Source organism: Mytilus trossulus, chromosome 1, assembly GCF_036588685.1.
Source record: "Mytilus trossulus isolate FHL-02 chromosome 1, PNRI_Mtr1.1.1.hap1, whole genome shotgun sequence".
In the NCBI taxonomy this organism is placed as follows: domain Eukaryota; kingdom Metazoa; phylum Mollusca; class Bivalvia; order Mytilida; family Mytilidae; genus Mytilus; species Mytilus trossulus.
This window is the reverse complement of record NC_086373.1, coordinates 91,872,999-91,892,001: the sequence shown is the minus strand read 5'-3', so window position 1 is coordinate 91,892,001 and position 19,003 is coordinate 91,872,999. Positions and strand designations below refer to the sequence as shown.

At 30.4% G+C, this 19,003-nt stretch overlaps 1 protein-coding gene across 3 annotated transcripts; it reads right to left on the bottom strand.

Annotated features, from left to right (window-relative positions):
• Positions 1-733: 733 nt before the first annotated feature.
• Positions 734-17,215, bottom strand: LOC134690606 (kelch-like protein 12). 3 transcript variants are annotated; one of them, XM_063550583.1, is made up of 11 exons: positions 17,106-17,215; positions 13,412-13,915; positions 12,515-12,668; positions 11,799-12,016; positions 9,146-9,295; positions 8,584-8,698; positions 7,619-7,725; positions 6,816-7,008; positions 4,891-5,148; positions 2,231-2,417; positions 734-1,789 (listed from the first exon to the last, which is right to left on the bottom strand). In XM_063550583.1, exons 2-11 carry the CDS (start codon positions 13,616-13,618, stop codon positions 1,660-1,662), a joined length of 1,719 nt encoding a protein of 572 aa, XP_063406653.1. In that variant the 5' UTR covers positions 13,619-13,915; positions 17,106-17,215; the 3' UTR covers positions 734-1,659. The 3 variants fall into 3 exon arrangements, with proteins under 3 accessions (XP_063406653.1, XP_063406662.1, XP_063406645.1); XM_063550592.1 differs by having other exon boundaries at positions 17,083-17,207; XM_063550575.1 differs by having other exon boundaries at positions 17,089-17,207.
• Positions 17,216-19,003: the final 1,788 nt, after the last annotated feature.

The window sequence follows — 19,003 nt, the reverse complement described above, 5'->3', positions numbered from 1 at the left end:
ACTATAACATGTGATGTATGCCCATCAAGGAGTAGAAGTATGTTGTCATTGTTTCTGACAGGAACATATTTAAGAAAATAGTCAGTCAAATACTGTTTGAATATGCTATTATTGGACTATTCTGAGTGTGATACTGTACCAACTTCACCGGGTGTTGCATCATTGATTTCATCAAATTCTTTACTATAATTTTACTTTTAAATACAAAATAGAGAGATACAGCTATTTCTGATGCATTTCCACATCCAAGTATAGTCCTAGTACTAGACCTTCGAGATGTAACTGATGTGCTTGTCAATTTGGGGACTTTAAAAGCAGTAAGGGCTTTACTCATTGTTTCAAGCCAAAAGGTGACCTACATTAGTTAATACTTGTGAATACTTGTGTCATTTGGTCTCTTGTGAAGAGTTGACTCATTGCCAATCATATCACCTCTTCTTTTTTATATGAACATGACAACCACTGAACCACAGCACTTCAGAAAAGCGCTCACAGGTAACATTTTTTCCCTTCAAGATGCATACAAAATATGAACAGATTTTGTCCACTAGAACTAGAGAAAATTGTAAAAAAAATTATATGATAGACAAATAGAAAAAGTGAATGAAAAATAACCAACAACCAGAGTGAGTGTCTTAAATCAATCAAAACATTTTAATAAGAGAGAGTTTATAAAATCAAACAAGATGTTTCAATCATTTATTATTTGTTTTTCACTGATATTATATCAAATGCTTTAACATAACGTATTATGCAACAATAACATTTAACATAAATACAAATCATTATGCATTATCTACTTAAAACACATTGATTAACTTCCAATAATTAAGCATAACACCTTTTAAAATGTATACTATATAGTAGCGATAAACCACAATACATAACATAAACAATATCACAGATTCTAAGATGAAAAAAAAACATATAATGTGAAGCATTCTATCTAAAGACACACTGGATTTGCAACAATTTATCCAACAGCATGATGGAGAACCAATAATCTATCATAAGACTTAACAATTCAAGCATTATATATAAGAGTATTGTCTGGCAATATAGTCCTCTACCAGTAAACAATTCATTGTACTGGAAATGATAACTTGATCTAAAATTTGTTATGGTGTAAACTATAGATCAAATTGAAACATCAAGTCAATATCTCAAGCATGATGTAAATGAAATGTTGAAAATTAAATCTAAGAACCTAACAATCATTAGACCAGACCAAATTTCGAACTTGATCTGTCACTTGTCATGATAAAACTTTATACCATTTATCAAATCAATACCTTCAAGAATGACGAAAAAGGTGAGGAAAACTGATTATTTGAGTGAAAAGACCATGACTCTGATTTGAATTTTCTTAAGAATTTATTAGTTTTGTTCTTTTACTTTTTAATTCAAAACCATAACAACTTTGTGACATGTTAATCAAATGGAAAGAGAAATAAAAGATGTGGCACCACTACAATGTAAGATAGTGGTCCCTCAGACTTTACATCTGTCAATAATGATTTCATAGGTATGCATGCAATATATATATATTTCTAATCAGAGAACAATTCTGCTGTACTTTTAAGTCTAAGACTATACAATAACAAATAATATCTATGTCTAAAATCAAATATGGTTAGTTTATTTGGCAACATGGAGACTTTAGACTTTTCTGACCACAGTAATTCCTGCATCACATCTGTGAGTATTCATAGAGGGGTCTAAAACTGACCATTTTCCTGTCAGAGGGTCATAACATTCTACTGTGTTCAATAATGTATTACCATCATATCTAAAACAAACAATAGCATATGATAAAGTTATAACATAATACTTAAGTTATAGCTTATATAGGATTCTGACAATTCTAAATGTTTCATGAATTCAGTTTTCTGAATTTTTAATGGAGGGTACACCTGATGACAGGTATTATATATACATGTATTCAACACTAAAATTGGTATCATCAATTTATAATGTAACATATTAGGGAAATAATTATATATAAGAATTTGGTAATTGCCAAGAAATAAAAAAACAAACTTTTGTTTTTTAAAAAGAAAGTAGGATGGAAGGATTAATGGAGCTTAACAACTACAGACAATAACCCATTTGAATCATTAAATAAAACAGTCTGTGTTTGCATGAAATAAAAATTAAAAAAAATCTATGTGAATTTATTGTCTGCTAGACGTATTTTCTCCTAAATGTATAAATAATAAATATTCTTTACCCAGCAACAACTAAGAGTTTGCCTCTAAGTACACAAGCACCAACATAACATCTTGGGACCACCATTGGCTGGAGAGATGACCATTGTTGAGTATGTATACTGTAGGATTCAACACTTGATAAATGGTCAGTACCATCATACCCCCCACAAACAAATATCTGTCCATTCAATACTGATACTCCAGCACCTAAGGTAAGAAGAAAGGAATATATAATTAATAAAAGTGGTGGTCATTTCTGAAGGTAGTAAAGAGTGTTAATCTATAAAAGGGATCATTGATATATTTTCTATACATATACAACAGCCTAACTCTGGAAGGTAATTTATATCATGTTTTAATTCTTAATGACCTACTTATGATTAATATTAACTTTTAACAATTCATATTATAAAATTGCTTGCAGTGGTAGATTAAGAAATTTTCAAATGGGTTGCCCACTGTCTGCCATAAGATGATGCCCAATCCAATCATGCTTCCCTGTCCTAAATCCGCCTCAGGTCTGGTCAAAACAGTTATATAATTTCAGACGCAAGTAATGGGCTGTTTTCTTTACTAATAAGTTCAAAGATCTGCCTTTTGTTTTATGGCAAATGGTGATCTCAAGAAAACCAATATTTGCAAATTTATTTCATTACCGGGTAGTTTTAATTTAATTTACCTGAACGTCTACAAGACAAAGGTGATATTAGAAAATAGAACTTTAATTTACCTGAATGTCTACAAAACATAGGTGATATTAGAAAATAAAACTTTAATTTACCTGAATGTCTACAAGACAAAGGTGATATTAGAAAATAGAACTTTAATTTACCTGAACGTCTACAAGACAAAGGTGATATTAGAAAATAGAACTTTAATTTACCTGAATGTCTACAAGACAAAGGTGATATTAGAAAATAAAACTTTAATTTACCTGAACGTCTACAAGACAAAGGTGATATTTAAGAACTGAATGCTTCTTTTTGTAACTTTATTGGGGTGTAAAAGCGTTGACCAATGTACATACGGTCAACGCTTTTACAACCCTATGAAGTTACAAAAAGAAGCATTCAATACTTATAATTACATTTTTTAGCTATGATCATTAAAACACGAATTTTATATCTTTTTATTTAATACACCTGTGCACTTTTTTGTGGAACCATGTGTTATCATGGATGAGAAGCTTTATTGAGTGATGCAATTGCTTAAGGAATAACACTTGATGTGCAGTTAGCCAATCAGAATAAAGTATTATAATGAAACATACATCTAATGTAATTATTAGAAAATAGAAGTTTAATATACCTGAACGTCTACAAGACATAGGTGATATTAGAAGAGAACTTTAATTTACCTGAACGTCTACAAGACATAGGTGATATTAGAAGAGAAGTTTAATTTACCTGAACGTCTACAAGACATAGGTGATATTAGAAGAGAAGTTTAATTTACCTGAATGTCTACAAGACATAGGTGATATTAGAAGAGAAGTTTAATTTACCTAAACGTCTACAAGACATAGGTGATATTAGAAGAGAAGTCTAATATACCTGAACGTCTACAAGACATAGGTGATATTAGAAGAGAAGTTTAATTTACCTGAACGTCTACAAGACATAGGTGATATTAGATGAGAAGTCTAATATACCTGAACGTCTACAAGACATAGGTGATATTAGAAGAGAAGTTTAATTTACCTAAACGTCTACAAGACATAGGTGATATTAGAAGAGAAGTCTAATATACCTGAACGTCTACAAGACATAGGTGATATTAGAAGAGAAGTTTAATTTACCTGAACGTCTACAAGACATAGGTGATATTAGAAGAGAAGTCTAATATACCTGAACGTCTACAAGACATAGGTGATATTAGAAGAGAAGTTTAATTTACCTGAATGTCTACAAGACATAGGTGATATTAGAAGAGAAGTTTAATTTACCTGAACGTCTACAAGACATAGGTGATATTAGAAGAGAAGTCTAATATACCTGAACGTCTACAAGACATAGGTGATATTAGAAGAGAAGTTTAATTTACCTGAACGTCTACAAGACATAGGTGATATTAGAAGAGAAGTCTAATATACCTGAACGTCTACAAGACATAGGTGATATTAGAAGAGAAGTTTAATTTACCTGAATGTCTACAAGACATAGGTGATATTAGAAGAGAAGTTTAATTTACCTGAACGTCTACAAGACATAGGTGATATGAGAAGAGAAGTCTAATATACCTGAACGTCTACAAGACATAGGTGATATTAGAAGAGAAGTTTAATTTACCTGAACGTCTACAAGACATAGGTGATATTAGAAGAGAAGTTTAATTTACCTGAACGTCTACAAGACATAGGTGATATTAGAAGAGAAGTTTAATTTACCTGAACGTCTACAAGACATAGGTGATATTAGAAGAGAAGTTTAGTTTACCTGAACGTCTACAAGACATAGGTGATATTAGAAGAGAACTTTAATTTACCTGAACGTCTACAAGACATAGGTGATATTAGAAGAGAACTTTAATTTACCTGAATGTCTACAAGACATAGGTGATATGAGAAGAGAACTTTAAGTTACCTGAACGTCTACAAGACATAGGTGATATTAGAAGAGAAGTTTAATTTACCTGAACGTCTACAAGACATAGGTGATATTAGAAGAGAAGTTTAATTTACCTGAACGTCTACAAGACATAGGTGATATATTGCACCATTGTTCTGTGTTTGGATCATATTTCTCTGCAGAGTCCAGTAGATTTATGCCATCATATCCCCCAACACAATAGATATTATCTCCTGCCACTACAAGTCCTGCCCCTTCACGCCCCACAGCCATACCACTTAACGTTCTCCACTGGTCAGTCCCAGGGTTATAACATTCCATACTGGTGTGTCTACTATACCCATCAAATCCACCACATACATATATCTCACCTGTAAGAGTGGATGAAAAAAATATTATCAAGTAAAATATAATGCATAAAAATGAATAAGTAATTATTGGGTGCTTGTCTTTTTTTTTTATAGCTGTGACTGTTTAGTTTCTTCTAACAGAGTTGAATAAGAACTGATCTATTCTCAAACAGGTAAGATGAGTAACTATTCTTTTCTTATGACTTATATTAATTTTTCAACTTTTTATTGTTGCAGTTGAATTCTTTTAATTTCAACTAAAAAGTAAAAAAAAGTAAAAACAACAATCATGCACAAGTTTTTAAGTGTCTGACAGAACTGAAATGTTCTCAAATGTTTGAACTTCTCACTGTCAAGCTGCTCAGTGACAAAATATTAAAATCATTCTTTTTAGTAGTGGGAGAAATATAGATTCTTACACTGCAACAAGTGTATTACGATATTTCTCCACTCAAGACAGTTAAATTTTATTATTTAAAGCGCGAGGCTTGCCGAGCCGTTTAAATAATAAAATTTAACTGTCGAGAGTAGAGAAATATCGTAATACACGAGTTATAGTGTCAGAATCTGTTTCTCTAATGCTTTTTATCGTTCTTTTTCAAAGATTTTCAGAAAATTGTGCTCTTTATATGCGACGTCATCAGGCAAGGTCACCTTTTTTCATGACGTCACAATAGGAAAATTGAAAAGAAAACAAAACATTTTGACGTCATAATCAAATGTCGACTAATCATTTGCCGAGAACAGATTTTTCACTAGTGAGGAGAAATATTTTTCTCACACCGGTCAGGAAATGTGAAAATAGCACAAAAATTAGAGAAACTAATATAAAGTACAGACAGTCAGACAAAATAAACATAATATAGTACAAATATTAAGATTCAGTGTTTTAAAAAATGTGAGTTTTGTGTATAACATTTCGAATGACATATTATAACATCTGCTTGAACAGATAACAATTTGACAAATCCATAACTATGGTATTATGGTATTGAACAATGTCGACCTGAAAAGGCATCTATTTGTAAGATTAATAAAAATAGGCATAATTCTTATAACTTTCATTATCAGGAGTATATTTCATGTTATATTGACATTAAAGGCATATAGCATATTAATTATTATACTGACACCATCAAGCACTATGCAGGGTTTTACTATAAATTCCAAGTGTGAGTCCTGGGACTATTTCCTTTGAAGAGCTGAAGAAGTGGTGAATGATTAATATGTATGGAATTTTCTTCTAGATATTTCTTAGAGGTTTATAGTTTTACATGAAACACAAACAGCTTTCCGATGCATAAGTTCATTTTTGTTAAGTTGGAAAATCATAATTAAATGATAATTTGTCTTTGAAAAATATTTTATTTTTAGAAAAAAATTGAGAATGAAAATGGTGAATGTGTCAAAGAGACAACAACCCGAACATAGAAAAGACAACAGCAGAAGGTCACCAATAGGTCTTCAATGCAGCAAGAAATTCCCACACCTGGAGGCGTACTTCGGCTGTCTCCTAAACAAATATATATATACTAGTTCAGTGATAATGAACGCCATACTAAACTCCGAATTAGACACAAGAAACTGAAATAAAAAATAATATAACTAAATACTCTGACTTGGAAAATTTTCTTTTTAGTATTGACAGTATTGATGAACTAATCTAATCAATAACTCCCAAGTTATACCTCTGTAGACACAAACTCCAGCTAATCCCCTCCTCTGTGTCATAGCTGATACAGACTGCCACTGTGGATCATCTGAGGACAGGTCTAAACATTCCACCAAACTCAATCTTGATTGGCCATCATAACCACCAATGATATAAACCTTTCCATTTAATGAGGCAGCAGCAACATATCTTCTTCTTTTTGATAAATTCTATAAAAAAAATATTTCATTGTTAAAATGCTGGAAACATATGATTGCATAACAAAACTTTATCTATATTATTATTAAACAAAATTTATTTCAATCCCTAAATATTAAACATGTGACTATCAAACCTTAATCCTAATGATTATTACATGTATATCTAAGAGAACTCTTGCATACACAGCTATCATTCTGAGTAAATCAAGCCTCAGCAATCTTTTCTACCAAACTACTGTGGCTTCAATAATATTCGTTGGATAATAATTTTCATGGAATTTCGAGGGTACAGGGGAAGGACGAATTTACATGTTCAATAAATAGCAAATTTTCTAAAGGAATTTTAGGAAACATTGCAAAAACCAAGAAATTTAATATAAACAAATATGAAAGTTTTCTCAATTTTCGAAATATTTGTATCAACAAAAATCAATAAATACAAAGAAGATCAGTTATAATTTTATTAGGGTTAAAATGTCTTTAAAAAATCATTTTGTCAATAAATTGTTATGATTAGAAACTTGTTGAAGAAAAAAAAAAAAAATCAGTTTTTAACAATATTCCAAGGGAAAATTATATTTATTATTAATCATAAACATAAAAAATTTGATGTATTTACCGGTCTGCGAGTCCATGCTTCAGTTTTAGGATCATACTGTTCAACAGCTTCTACCATGTTCTGGTGAGATCCAAATCCTCCCATTACAACCAGGATGTCGTCTGTACCTGTATAATTGAAAATATGTATATATATTCTTAGTCCTTTTTTAATGAAGAGTTGGTTATTTATTTTCTGATGGATTTAAATATTAGAATTTCAATGACAAACTGGTTTGGGATGTTTTAAAATTGTATTTTTCTAGTCCCATATCATGATTTTCCATAAAGATTACAGAAACTGGTGGGAATATTTTTATTCAGTGTGAAATAAACAAAAAAAATTCCATTGCATATATTTCAGATTTTAATAGCTACAGTGTCTACGTGGGGAAATCATATTCAAGGTAATATATAAGTAATTACAATTATGTTGACACCATAAAAATGTTCACATCCTGATTTGATATTTGTGACAAAAAAAAGCCCTTTACAGCTGCATAGCCATCTTGAATGTTAGGATGGTTATTTGTCATTCCATAAAAACAGCCATTAAAAGATGTGAGATTATGAGGGGATACTCTTTAATCTGTAGGTACTATTATCTTTTATGTTAACTTTTTTTATGTTTTTATAGTAATTAAGATGATAACACAATTGCTGACTGTTGTACCCCTATTTTTGACAATTTTACTTATTTTACTTATTGTGTTGGTTTGTATTGTTCACACATCGTTGACAATGTAATGGAATTTGATGCGACTGTCATACAAGTGAGAAGTTTAGCTAGCTATAAAACCAGGTTCAATACATTATTTTCTACATAAGAAAATGCCTGTACCAAGTCAGGAATATGACACTTGATATCCATTAGTTTGATGTGTTTGAAATATTGATTTTGCCGTTTGATTTGGGACTTTCCTTTTCTGAATTTTCCTCGGAGTTCAGTATTTTTGTGTTTTACTTTTTTCAATAATTAGATCTTACCTATTCGTTGCTTTGTCCTTGTACCACACATCTGATTTCTTAAGTCAGGTCGCAAGTGAAACTTCTTGGCTTCGTCAAGTAAATCTCTACATTCATGACTCTTTTTGATTAACACCTAATTGAATAAAGTGATGAGGTTTTAATTTCAATAAATGTTTTTTTGCTTGTTGATAAAATGAGAGTAAAAGCATTGATTTTCATATTTAGAAATAATTTAATGTACCTTTAATTATTTACTACATAACTAATGAAGTTAATATCATCAATTTTACATAGTCTGCTTGAATGGAAACTACAGAATGCAATGTTTTGAATGGATTAAAAGGGGGTTACATTATGACATAGGACCCTTTTGGCTAAATTTGGTTCTTAAATGGATCTTTTTCTTAATGTAAGGTAAAACAAACCTCTGCATTAAAATATATAAAATGCTCCAAAGTCTGAACATTATGAAGACGGTTTGTCTAACATGTCAAAATCAGTTTAAAATCACTTTAAATGCTTAAATTCGGAATAAGAAAATCAATCAGTATCTAATATCATATAGATGATAACTTCTTACTTCTTCATCAGCAACATCTGTTAAAAATTTGGCTGTTAAAATTGGCAGACGGACATGATGCAACAACCGTGGTAACAGGTGTGTACGAGATTCTTCTTTATGTTTTACCCAGTTGATCACTGATTGATAAACTGGCTCTTCTGTGTTCACCTTAGATTCAAAAAAGATTTATACATGTATTATCAATAATATTTCAGATAATTGAAATACTGGTTGGCTGTCTAATATTTTGACATACACTTTTAAAAAATATATCCTAAAAACTTTAAATTCTAAAGGTGTTTTACAGTGACATGACTGTTAGTGTTGCTATCCAACAATTGCAACTCATTCAAAATTTTGACCAAATTGCAATTTGTTTTATTAAACCAAATTGTTCAACTGGTCAGAAATTTGAACCAACTGCTGTAGAAAACCACAGTCAGGTTGTGAAAGTGCAAGGTGATAAAATAAAACATACTTACAATCCTATAAGACTTTAACTCCACTTTAATGATGTTGTGACAAATTCCGTTTATCAGTTTGTATAGGTATATTAGTCATTACCATGCCTAAGGTAAAATTGTTATTTTGAATTTGCTGTAAAATTGTCCAAACTAATCTTTCATATAGTTTTTCTTTCAAAAATTCTTTTATATTCATAAGAATCAGACATTATGTGAATTAAAACATTTCATATTCAGTAAAATATGTGTAAAATTGCAATATGTTTGTAGGAAGTTTCCATGGGGAGATAATATTTTTTTCTTTCAAAAAGTCTTAATTCAAAAGATTAATAATTTAGGTTATCTCCCCATGAAAACTTATCAATAGCATATTGTTATTTCACACATATTTTCCTGAATATATGATGTTTTATTTAAAATGATATCTGGTTCTTATGAATATAGAATACTTTTAGAAAGAAAAACTATATGAAAGCTTAGTTTGGACAATTTTACAGCAAATTCAAAATAACAATTTTACCTTAGGCATGGTAATGACTATAATATACCTATACAAACTGATGGACTCAATTTTTCACAACATCATTAAAGTGGAGTTAAATTCTTATAGGATTGTAAGTATGTTTTATATTATCACCTTGCACTTTCACATTTTGACTGAACAATTTGTTCAATATTCTGACCAGTTGAACAATTTGGTATCATAAAACAAATTGCAATTTGGTCAAAATTTTGAATGAGTTGCAATTGGTGGATAGCAACACTAACAGTCAAGTCACTGTAAAATCTTATAAGCATCAACAGTAACTGTCACAGCGATTGATAATGCATGCTCACATAGTGATTGTTAACAAATTTCATAAAGCTCGGATTCCTAGTTCCTGAGAAAAAATGACACAAAAATGTCATACAATGCCATTATATTATGTGTAAGTATATATGATCAGCTGACTCAGCTCATATGTGTATGTGCGCCTTATTATGCATGCTTTTTCAATAGAAATTGTGACATCATGATACATTCTTAATAGCACAAAAACCCATGACATGGTGATATTTTATAAGTGTTGGGTAATCAGTATATGAACAATAGATCTAAAAACACATCACACAGTTCAGCATGCTCAAATGAATCTTGATATCAAGGGACAGCAGGGACATAATAAATTTAATGATTGATTCAAAATTTATCTGTTAGACCAGGAAGTAAATATCTGTAGGATTCTAATCACATGCAAGGTGATTAAAAAACACAGTCTCATCAATTAAACACCATGTAAAAGGTGAGGTCAGATTAACTTTTGGACAAAACACAATTTATAAGTAGTAGGTTTATATGAATTGTGGGATAATCTCAAAAACGTTAGTTCTATTACCTTACTTGCTATCCAGATCAAATTCGAGACTGAATGTGACAAAATAATTGATCATCATACATGTCATACTTCTGAATATTTATTAAAAAATTTGTAAGGGTTCTGCATAACCCAGTGTCTTGCCTATTTTTGCTGTTAATCGCAGCCTCAACAAAAATTAGGAAAAAAATAAAAAAAATATTCCTGTTGATTCTATCTTTTCATTGTTAGAAGCTTCTGTCCAAGTTTGGCAAAAATCCAGGATAGTTTAAGAGAGTTATTAAAATTTTAAAAATTTAACCACAGAGTGAATGTAAAGTTTCCAGAAAGAAAAACTAAGTCCATTTATAAGTAAAATACGGAAAAAGAAGATTTTTTTTTTACAAAATTTACTTCTTGATACTATCTTATGATCATAAACAAGCTTCTGTCCAAGTTTGGTATAATTCCATGATAGTTAAGAAAGTTATTAAAATTTCAAAAACTAGAAGCACAAAGGGAATATTTGTGGACGTTGTCATCAATGAAATGTAGGATCGCTATGTCTGGCTTTTTCAACAAAAGTCAAAGGCTCAACAAAACAGATCTAAAATTCAAAGATAAACAGACAACACCATTGTTAAAAAGAAAGACAATGAAAATGACAAAGAAGTCTGGAAAACTCTATACAGCTTTTGCACACTATTCTGATGTTTCATTGTTCTTGCAGTGTGATAGATTATATAAAACAATTCCTAATTAAAAACATTACTATTAGATGTGTACGTTAATCGTTGTTGCATTATATAAAAGGTTGCCTCAATTCATTGAAATGGTTGTATTCTTGGCTGTTACATTTTAAGAATTTTTTACCTGTAGGCTATCACACTTGACCAGTGATTCTACTTGGTCGATAGGTAAAGTTTTGAATTCATCATATTTTATGATTTCTTCATAGTGTTTCAAACAGAAACTGTCTGCAGCCTCAAGAAGTTCGTCACAACTATGCTGCTCAGCAAATATTTTAATACCTAAACAGTTGGTAGCATCAAGCTGCTTTTCTAGAAAGGAACTACAAGCCTGCTTAACACCTACAATATAAAACAATTACAGTTGGCATAGTATTAAACTATGATTATTTTTTTTTAATCAGATGTATACCTGTATCAGAAAGTGTATAGAGATCAATCACAGCAATGGAATTGCATTTATTTTTCAGATTTCATTCTTTTCAATGGTATTTAGCATTTCATAATAACTATTCCAGTTTGTGTTCATTTGGTAAACTATTCCTTCCAAGAATTTTCTGTGAGATAATAAGAACTTTTACAAATGTTTTTAAATAGTTTTAAAAATTATGCATCACTACATGTATTAAACTATATTGCTGAAACAAGCTGCCTACAGGAAGTAATTCATGAACATTATAGATGTTTAAGTGTATCTACTTGTGAGTGGAAGTATACAAGCTACAGAAACTAATTTCTGAGCAGTCTCTATTTAAGTGTATTTACCGGTAATTGAAGAAGACAAGCTGCAGGGACTGCCAGGAAGTAATTCCTAAAAATTTTCTGTTTCAGTGTATTTACCTGTGAGCTGTAGCAGACAAGCTGCAGGAAGTAACTCCTGGACATTTTCTACACTGACATTCACTGTTTCTGTATAAACAAAATCTAATAAAACTCTCATCACATCAGCTGATATTTCATGTAAGGTTATCACACTTTTATCCTTCTCAGACATCTAAAAAAAGTAACAGTGACAGTGTATATGATATTTTTACAATCTGATTGAATCAGGTTTGTTGTTTTCCAATTACTTACTTATCTATTACTCCCTAAGTTGAAAACAACACTCTTGTCATTTGTACATGATAGTGTCCATTGAACTAATTAATTTCTATTAAAGTTTTAAACTATGTAAATTGTGTTTGTACAATGCAGCTAAATGCATTTTAAAAAAGTATAGAACTAACATGACACAAGAAAAGATTTTGATGAACATTATATATGTGTACTTAGGAAACAAAGTATATACATGTATACATTGTGTTCAGTGACACCAATTAAGATTACTGGTTGTCTTAGTTTATACAGGCTTAACTGCTTCAGCCACTTGTCCTGTGGAGGTAGCCTGTGAACATGGTTAGGTTGTATTCAGCTAATCTTGAAACTAAGTGCATAAAAGTATACACTAGCATTTTGTTGGCAACTAAATATTCCTCTCTTAGAAGTCCTTCTGCTTTAATTGCTTGTTTGGTTTGTTCTTTTGCTGAAAACCTTACCTATATTTACAAATCAATAGAGAATTGAGGTATACCCCAATAAAACTGCAAATAACCAAAAGATGAAAAATCATATTGCTGAATGCGATTGATTAACATTTGTACATCAAATGAAAGTTATTTCATGCATAATCAATATTACATGAGACTATTCAATTTTTGATTTTCAGAATGAAAATTTAATTTGACTACCAGTACTCACTTCATTAGTAAACATGGCACAGAAGTAATCACTACAGGCCGCCAGTACGACTCGATGAGCCGGAAATTCTTCTCCATCAACTTGTAAAACAACATCACATAGTTTGTTAACCTTCCGTAAGTTGTTCATTGTTGTCAATATAGATTTGGCATGACTGTCTGTAAATATCTGTTGTGTTGTGATGATACTATTTATACTTGTTGTCATTGTTGAATGTTTAAAATGTCCAGATTATTTTACTATATTGTCACATTTTATTTGTCGTCTACACATCACATGTAAATTGTAACATTGTATATTTCCTTCATGTTTAGAATATTCAATAATATGAACTATATTTTTCAACTAAAATTGTTTGTTGATTCAAATATGTAAATGTATGTCATGATTGCCTTGGTAATCACTGTATTTTAAAAATTAAATTTTTTATTTTTCATTTTTCAATCATGATCTTTTTACTTCTCCCTGTATACATGAACTCCACTCCATCCAAATCAATATGTCCTGAAAAACAGAAATAAATTTTGTGCTTTCACTTTTTTTATGGCAGTGTCTGCGCATAGTCAAATTGCCGTTCGTAGGCTATGTGTACCCACATCCGGTTTTACAATAAAATGGCATTTGATCGGGAATCAAACATGATATACATGTATATAGGGAATTTGTTGCAGTTAGTGAATGAATTGATTAAAACTACTCATAAGTTTTATAAATATTTATATACAGGTAAGTGAACAGTTTTTCTCAATTAAAAAATATTCTTAAAACAGAAGAGAGTGATATACATGTGGGGAAGACATTTCAACCTGAAGTTATCATGAATTGGAACAATTTGATCCAAACTATCAGTTGATTAATTTTATTCAATTGCCAATTGCAGCTGCAAAGTAAAGAAGAACTGGAAACACAAAAATTAAAGAGGAATTAAAGTTTAACATATTATATTTTTCCTGTTTTGACGAAGGCTAAAAATTCAAAACAAATTCGACAGGAAAAAGGCCTTAGGCACAAGGTAATTGTTTTAAATTGTAGTTTTAAAAAGTATTCGCCACGTTTCATTCATTACTAAAGGTTAATTTTTTCAAATCCTTTTAGTTTTTCTATTGTAAACCGATCACGTTTTAAAGGATATGTCCACTTTCAGTACTTTCTAAATGGAACGTCCTTTCCACTTTAAGGATGTTTGCTCCACTATTTTTTTAATTTTTGCCAGATTTTTGGAATCCTCTGGTTTTATCCATGTATCAACATTAAAAAAATTTGCCCACTAACCCATACTTTTCTTTCCATCTATTAATTACATATTGTTTAAAAAGCCATATTTCAAAATCTTATAAAATCCTTGTTATTTTTTCATAGTTTTTTAAACAAAAAGGTGCCAACGTTAAGTAAAAGAAAAGTCTAGAGAGAATTATTTCCCGCCAAATTTTCAATGGCTTATATATCTCGAAAACAAGCACACGGACCCTTCATTTTTTTCTGCTTTGTTACAGTACAGCCTGTAACATCCTCTTAGTTATGTTCACCCTCTTGCATGGTCAACATCTAATAGTGAACATTTATTGGGGTATTCAATCTTGAGAAGTTGGCCTTTTTTATTGGGGGTCATTAAACATAGGTAGGTTTTTTATCTCATTATGTTACCTGTTAAAATCAATCAGGGTTGAAGCGGCGTTTTGCATTTGTGCCGATTTTTTCTTTCATTTGCGCCGATTATTTTTTTCATTTGCGCCGATTTTTTTCACAGGTAAAATACAGGTAAATTACAGGTGAATAGGTATAAAAACTCTTATTTTTATTATCATTAAAGACCTTTTTTAGTTAGTCAGTTATACAAATGTTATGAATTATCAATCATAACATGGATATAACTGTTTTGAACTCTGAAAAGTATCAAAAAGTTCATTTCCATGTGATCAATGATGAATTTTTATAATGATAGAGCATTGATCTGAGTTATTCTCTGTTGATGTAATTTATCACACATATCTCTACAAATTGTTTCAACCGCATTTAAGAAATTACTGTCGTTTGAAGTTTCAGTCTGCAGTCAACAATTAATTGGTTTAATGTTTTCCTAGTTTGAAAATTAGTTTTCCGCTGATTTAATTGGGCTTTGAAATGGACATCTAGTGAGAAAATGTTGAAGGTTTTCTTCCTCAAGTTTGCATAGCGGGCAAATTGGGTATGTACCTCCTATATTAAATATAGCTTTAGTTACTTGTAGGTTCACGTTACTAGTATCATATCTTTTAATGTGGCTTTCATTTTTTCTTTTTTTATATATCCTTATTATTTATTGTTTTCTTTGTATTCCCTGGAATTTACATGTTGAAGTATAACCTGTAACTTACCTGTAAATCCAATTAGGAGTAAATATAAATCGGGGCAAATGAAAAAATGAAATTAGCGCAAATGAAAGAATGAAAATTTTCAAAATCGGCGCAAATGTCATACGCCCGGTTGAAGTTTTCAGCTGGTATGTTTCAGTAAAATTTACCTCAGGTTTCTTTTAAAATTGACTTTCACCTTTTTGTGAAAATGTAAAATAAAATATTGTTTTAGTCTGTTAAATTTATTATTTGTTTTTTGTTTTAATGTTATTTAAATTTTGTATTTTTTTTCTTCATTTTTGTATGTTTTTTTCATTACTTTTTTGTTTCTTATTTTTTAAATTTTTCTTGGTAAGAATCTTGAGTAGAAATGGCAAAAAGTCAAAGATAAAGTTATTGACTAGCATTTGAAATAAACAGACGTTTAATAATTGTTTTTTTAAGTAAAAGGTTATAAATGTACATGATGTCCATTGTATTCAATTGTTTGTTAGCATTATTAAATGAGTTTTTACTATTAATAATAACTAATTATTTATAACAGTCTTTTGAAAAGCTTGTTATTTTTAACAGAATAGCAAATATCCTTAAGCTTGACACTTTTAATTCTTTAAATTTGCATTTACATTATATAATAGTATTAATTTTTATGATGTTTGTCTTTTACATGGACTGTATACATGTAGTTTCATTTGCCATCAGTGTGCATTTAATTTCCAATTTGCAATAAAATTGAGAATGGAAATGGGAAATGTATCAAAGAGACAACAACCTGACCATAGAACAGACAACAGCAGAAGGTCACCAATAGGTCTTCAATGCAACAAGACACTCCTGCACCCGGAATGTTTATTATGTATTATTATCTAATAAATACAATTTGAAAATATGATTTTTCATACTTTTCACTCGTTCTACACCCATATTATTGATAATTTCCGTTTATATTTCGCGTTATCTGGTTATATTCCTGATCGGATAACACATTATTCTGAAACCGGATGTGGGTACCTGTCACCTACGAACTGCAATTTGACTATTTGTACCCACATGCGGGTACGTGCAGACACTGCCCTTTTTTTTTTATTGTGCTACATTTAATTGTTGTACATATAACATGGTTTTGTTACAATTGCCAGGTTAACGTTTACTATCCATACCAACCCCTAAAAAAATATTTTGAAACAAGAATTTGAAGCATTGTCGCAAATGAGCTTCCTCACTTGTGTTTTTTAGGGGTTCGAATGGATAGTAAACCTGGCACACAAACCCCTGTGATTTATGGTTTGATATATCTTTTTTTCAACTGGACATTGAGAACAATAGAAGATTACTAACACATACTTTCACCAATGTCACACCTTTATCTTATCTTTTAACAGTTGAATAATATATCAGTAAAACTTGGCTTTGAAAGAAAAATCTGCAAAATCTGCAACCAAATCTGGTCTCTGTATTGAATAGCAAAAGGTAAACCAGTCAAGAAAAGTATAAAGTTTTAAATTTAAAACCAATTCTGGATAAATCTCGTTTCCGAATTTTTAATGTACATAGAAGTTATCGTTTAACATGTTTAATATTATTATCATTGCAGGGATTCATTAACATACAAAATGTTATAACCAACCTAAGTTCAGTAGTCGTATTTATTTTCTGAGAGCGTCAAGTACTGATTAAGTGGCATATTTCACCATCAATAGATAAGGATCGATAAGGTATTCAATTCTTCATGATAGAAATTTCATTTGAGTGATCACTTTAATTTAGAAATTTTACTTTCACAAATATAAAAGTATTCTCAAATTCTATATACAAAACCTCATCTAAGTGATCAATCAAAGCGTTTAAAAAAAAATCTAGTCCATGCATACTTTAACTGTATACATGTGTGCATTATGTATTTATTTATCATAAATTGTATTTGCATATATATAATATATATATATTACATGTGTTTGTACTGGTGAGCATTATTTGCTTAAAGTAACAAAAGAATAGAATTGAATAGAAATTGAAATCTAATTTTACGACTTCCTGGTTGACTGTAATTATCCATAAGCTCTTTTAATCTCTGGTAGATTTCGATATACTTTCTTTTTTTTTGCCACTTTCTTCCCACCAGCTGCATACTGGAACATGGTCAGGGCGTAGCTTCATCATGTTTCAATAGTTTTATGAGTTTAAAGATGTTATGATGTGGGTGCAGGAATGTTTGTTTAGCTTGATTTGCAATCCCTCTAGCTTGTTTTGTCCATCCCTTTAGATGCCGTGTAGTCCCCAATCCCTGTGTTGTGTAATGATACCATCAGTATTTTGTGACAAATTATGTAAAGGGAGTCGATGTTAGTATCAATCCAGAGACATATATACACATATATATGTCTCTGATCAATCTATGCTTGTATGAAACCTGAATCCCTGTTCCTATTGCTTTTCTCCAGATACACTGATTGTGTGTAGTGTGAAAAAAACAGTTGTTTGCGTTAATGTAAGAAAACATAATATGAAACATGAAACATGAAACATGTGTAAAGTTTTAAAAATATGCTTGGACAGGAGTTAAAGCTACCTTTACCATACTAGTTTATGATATCTGCTGCTGCTAATGTGTTAGATTCTTTTGAGTACTGAAGATAAACACACATCCATCTGAGCGAGCAAGAAATGGCAACCTTTGGTAAAACTTGCCCAAAATACATGTACCCTCTATGTTAACTTCAATTTTTTTTTGTGTTTGTTGAACATGGAAATCTTGCAAGATGTGAAAGTTTTATATTATCTTATCTTGCCTCAATTAATGTTTTCGGATGACAATTTGAGAGGATTGCAAATTCAATGATTTTAAATTGGTTATCTGACGTATTATTTATTTTAAGGCAATTCTTTTGATATTTTTTTACGAAGAAACAGTGTATTAATTTTATTTTTTTAAACTAAATTTTACTTAAACTGTGTAAGAAATATATCTTTTAAAAAATACAGGTAAATCTTAGGAGATTAATTTTTAATGAACCTTGGCTGTTATAAAAACAAATTATTACTCAAAACATCTATTGAAATATGCATGTTTAAGTGTCCTGAAAATATGGACACTAGCTATGTTATGAAAAAAATTATGTCAAAATTACACGGAAAACATGTCGATAATTGTCATGCTTTTTTACATTCTGATAAATCTAAATCGGGTAGAGGTGGCAATAAGCTACGAACTTACAGACTGTTTGTTAAATTGGAAAATTTTGAACCGGAGGAATACTGC

Excerpts from the sequence above, each read along its gene's own strand:
- LOC134690606 (XM_063550583.1), bottom strand. The coding sequence starts at position 13,618 with ATGACAACAAGTATAAATAGTATCATCACAACACAACAGATATTTACA. Across the intron at positions 12,017-12,514 it reads TTGTCTGCTACAGCTCACAG|GTGTTAAGCAGGCTTGTAGT; the intron begins GTAAATACACTG and ends TTTATATTGTAG. Across the intron at positions 7,726-8,583 it reads AAGGACAAAGCAACGAATAG|GTACAGACGACATCCTGGTT; the intron begins GTAAGATCTAAT and ends TCAATTATACAG.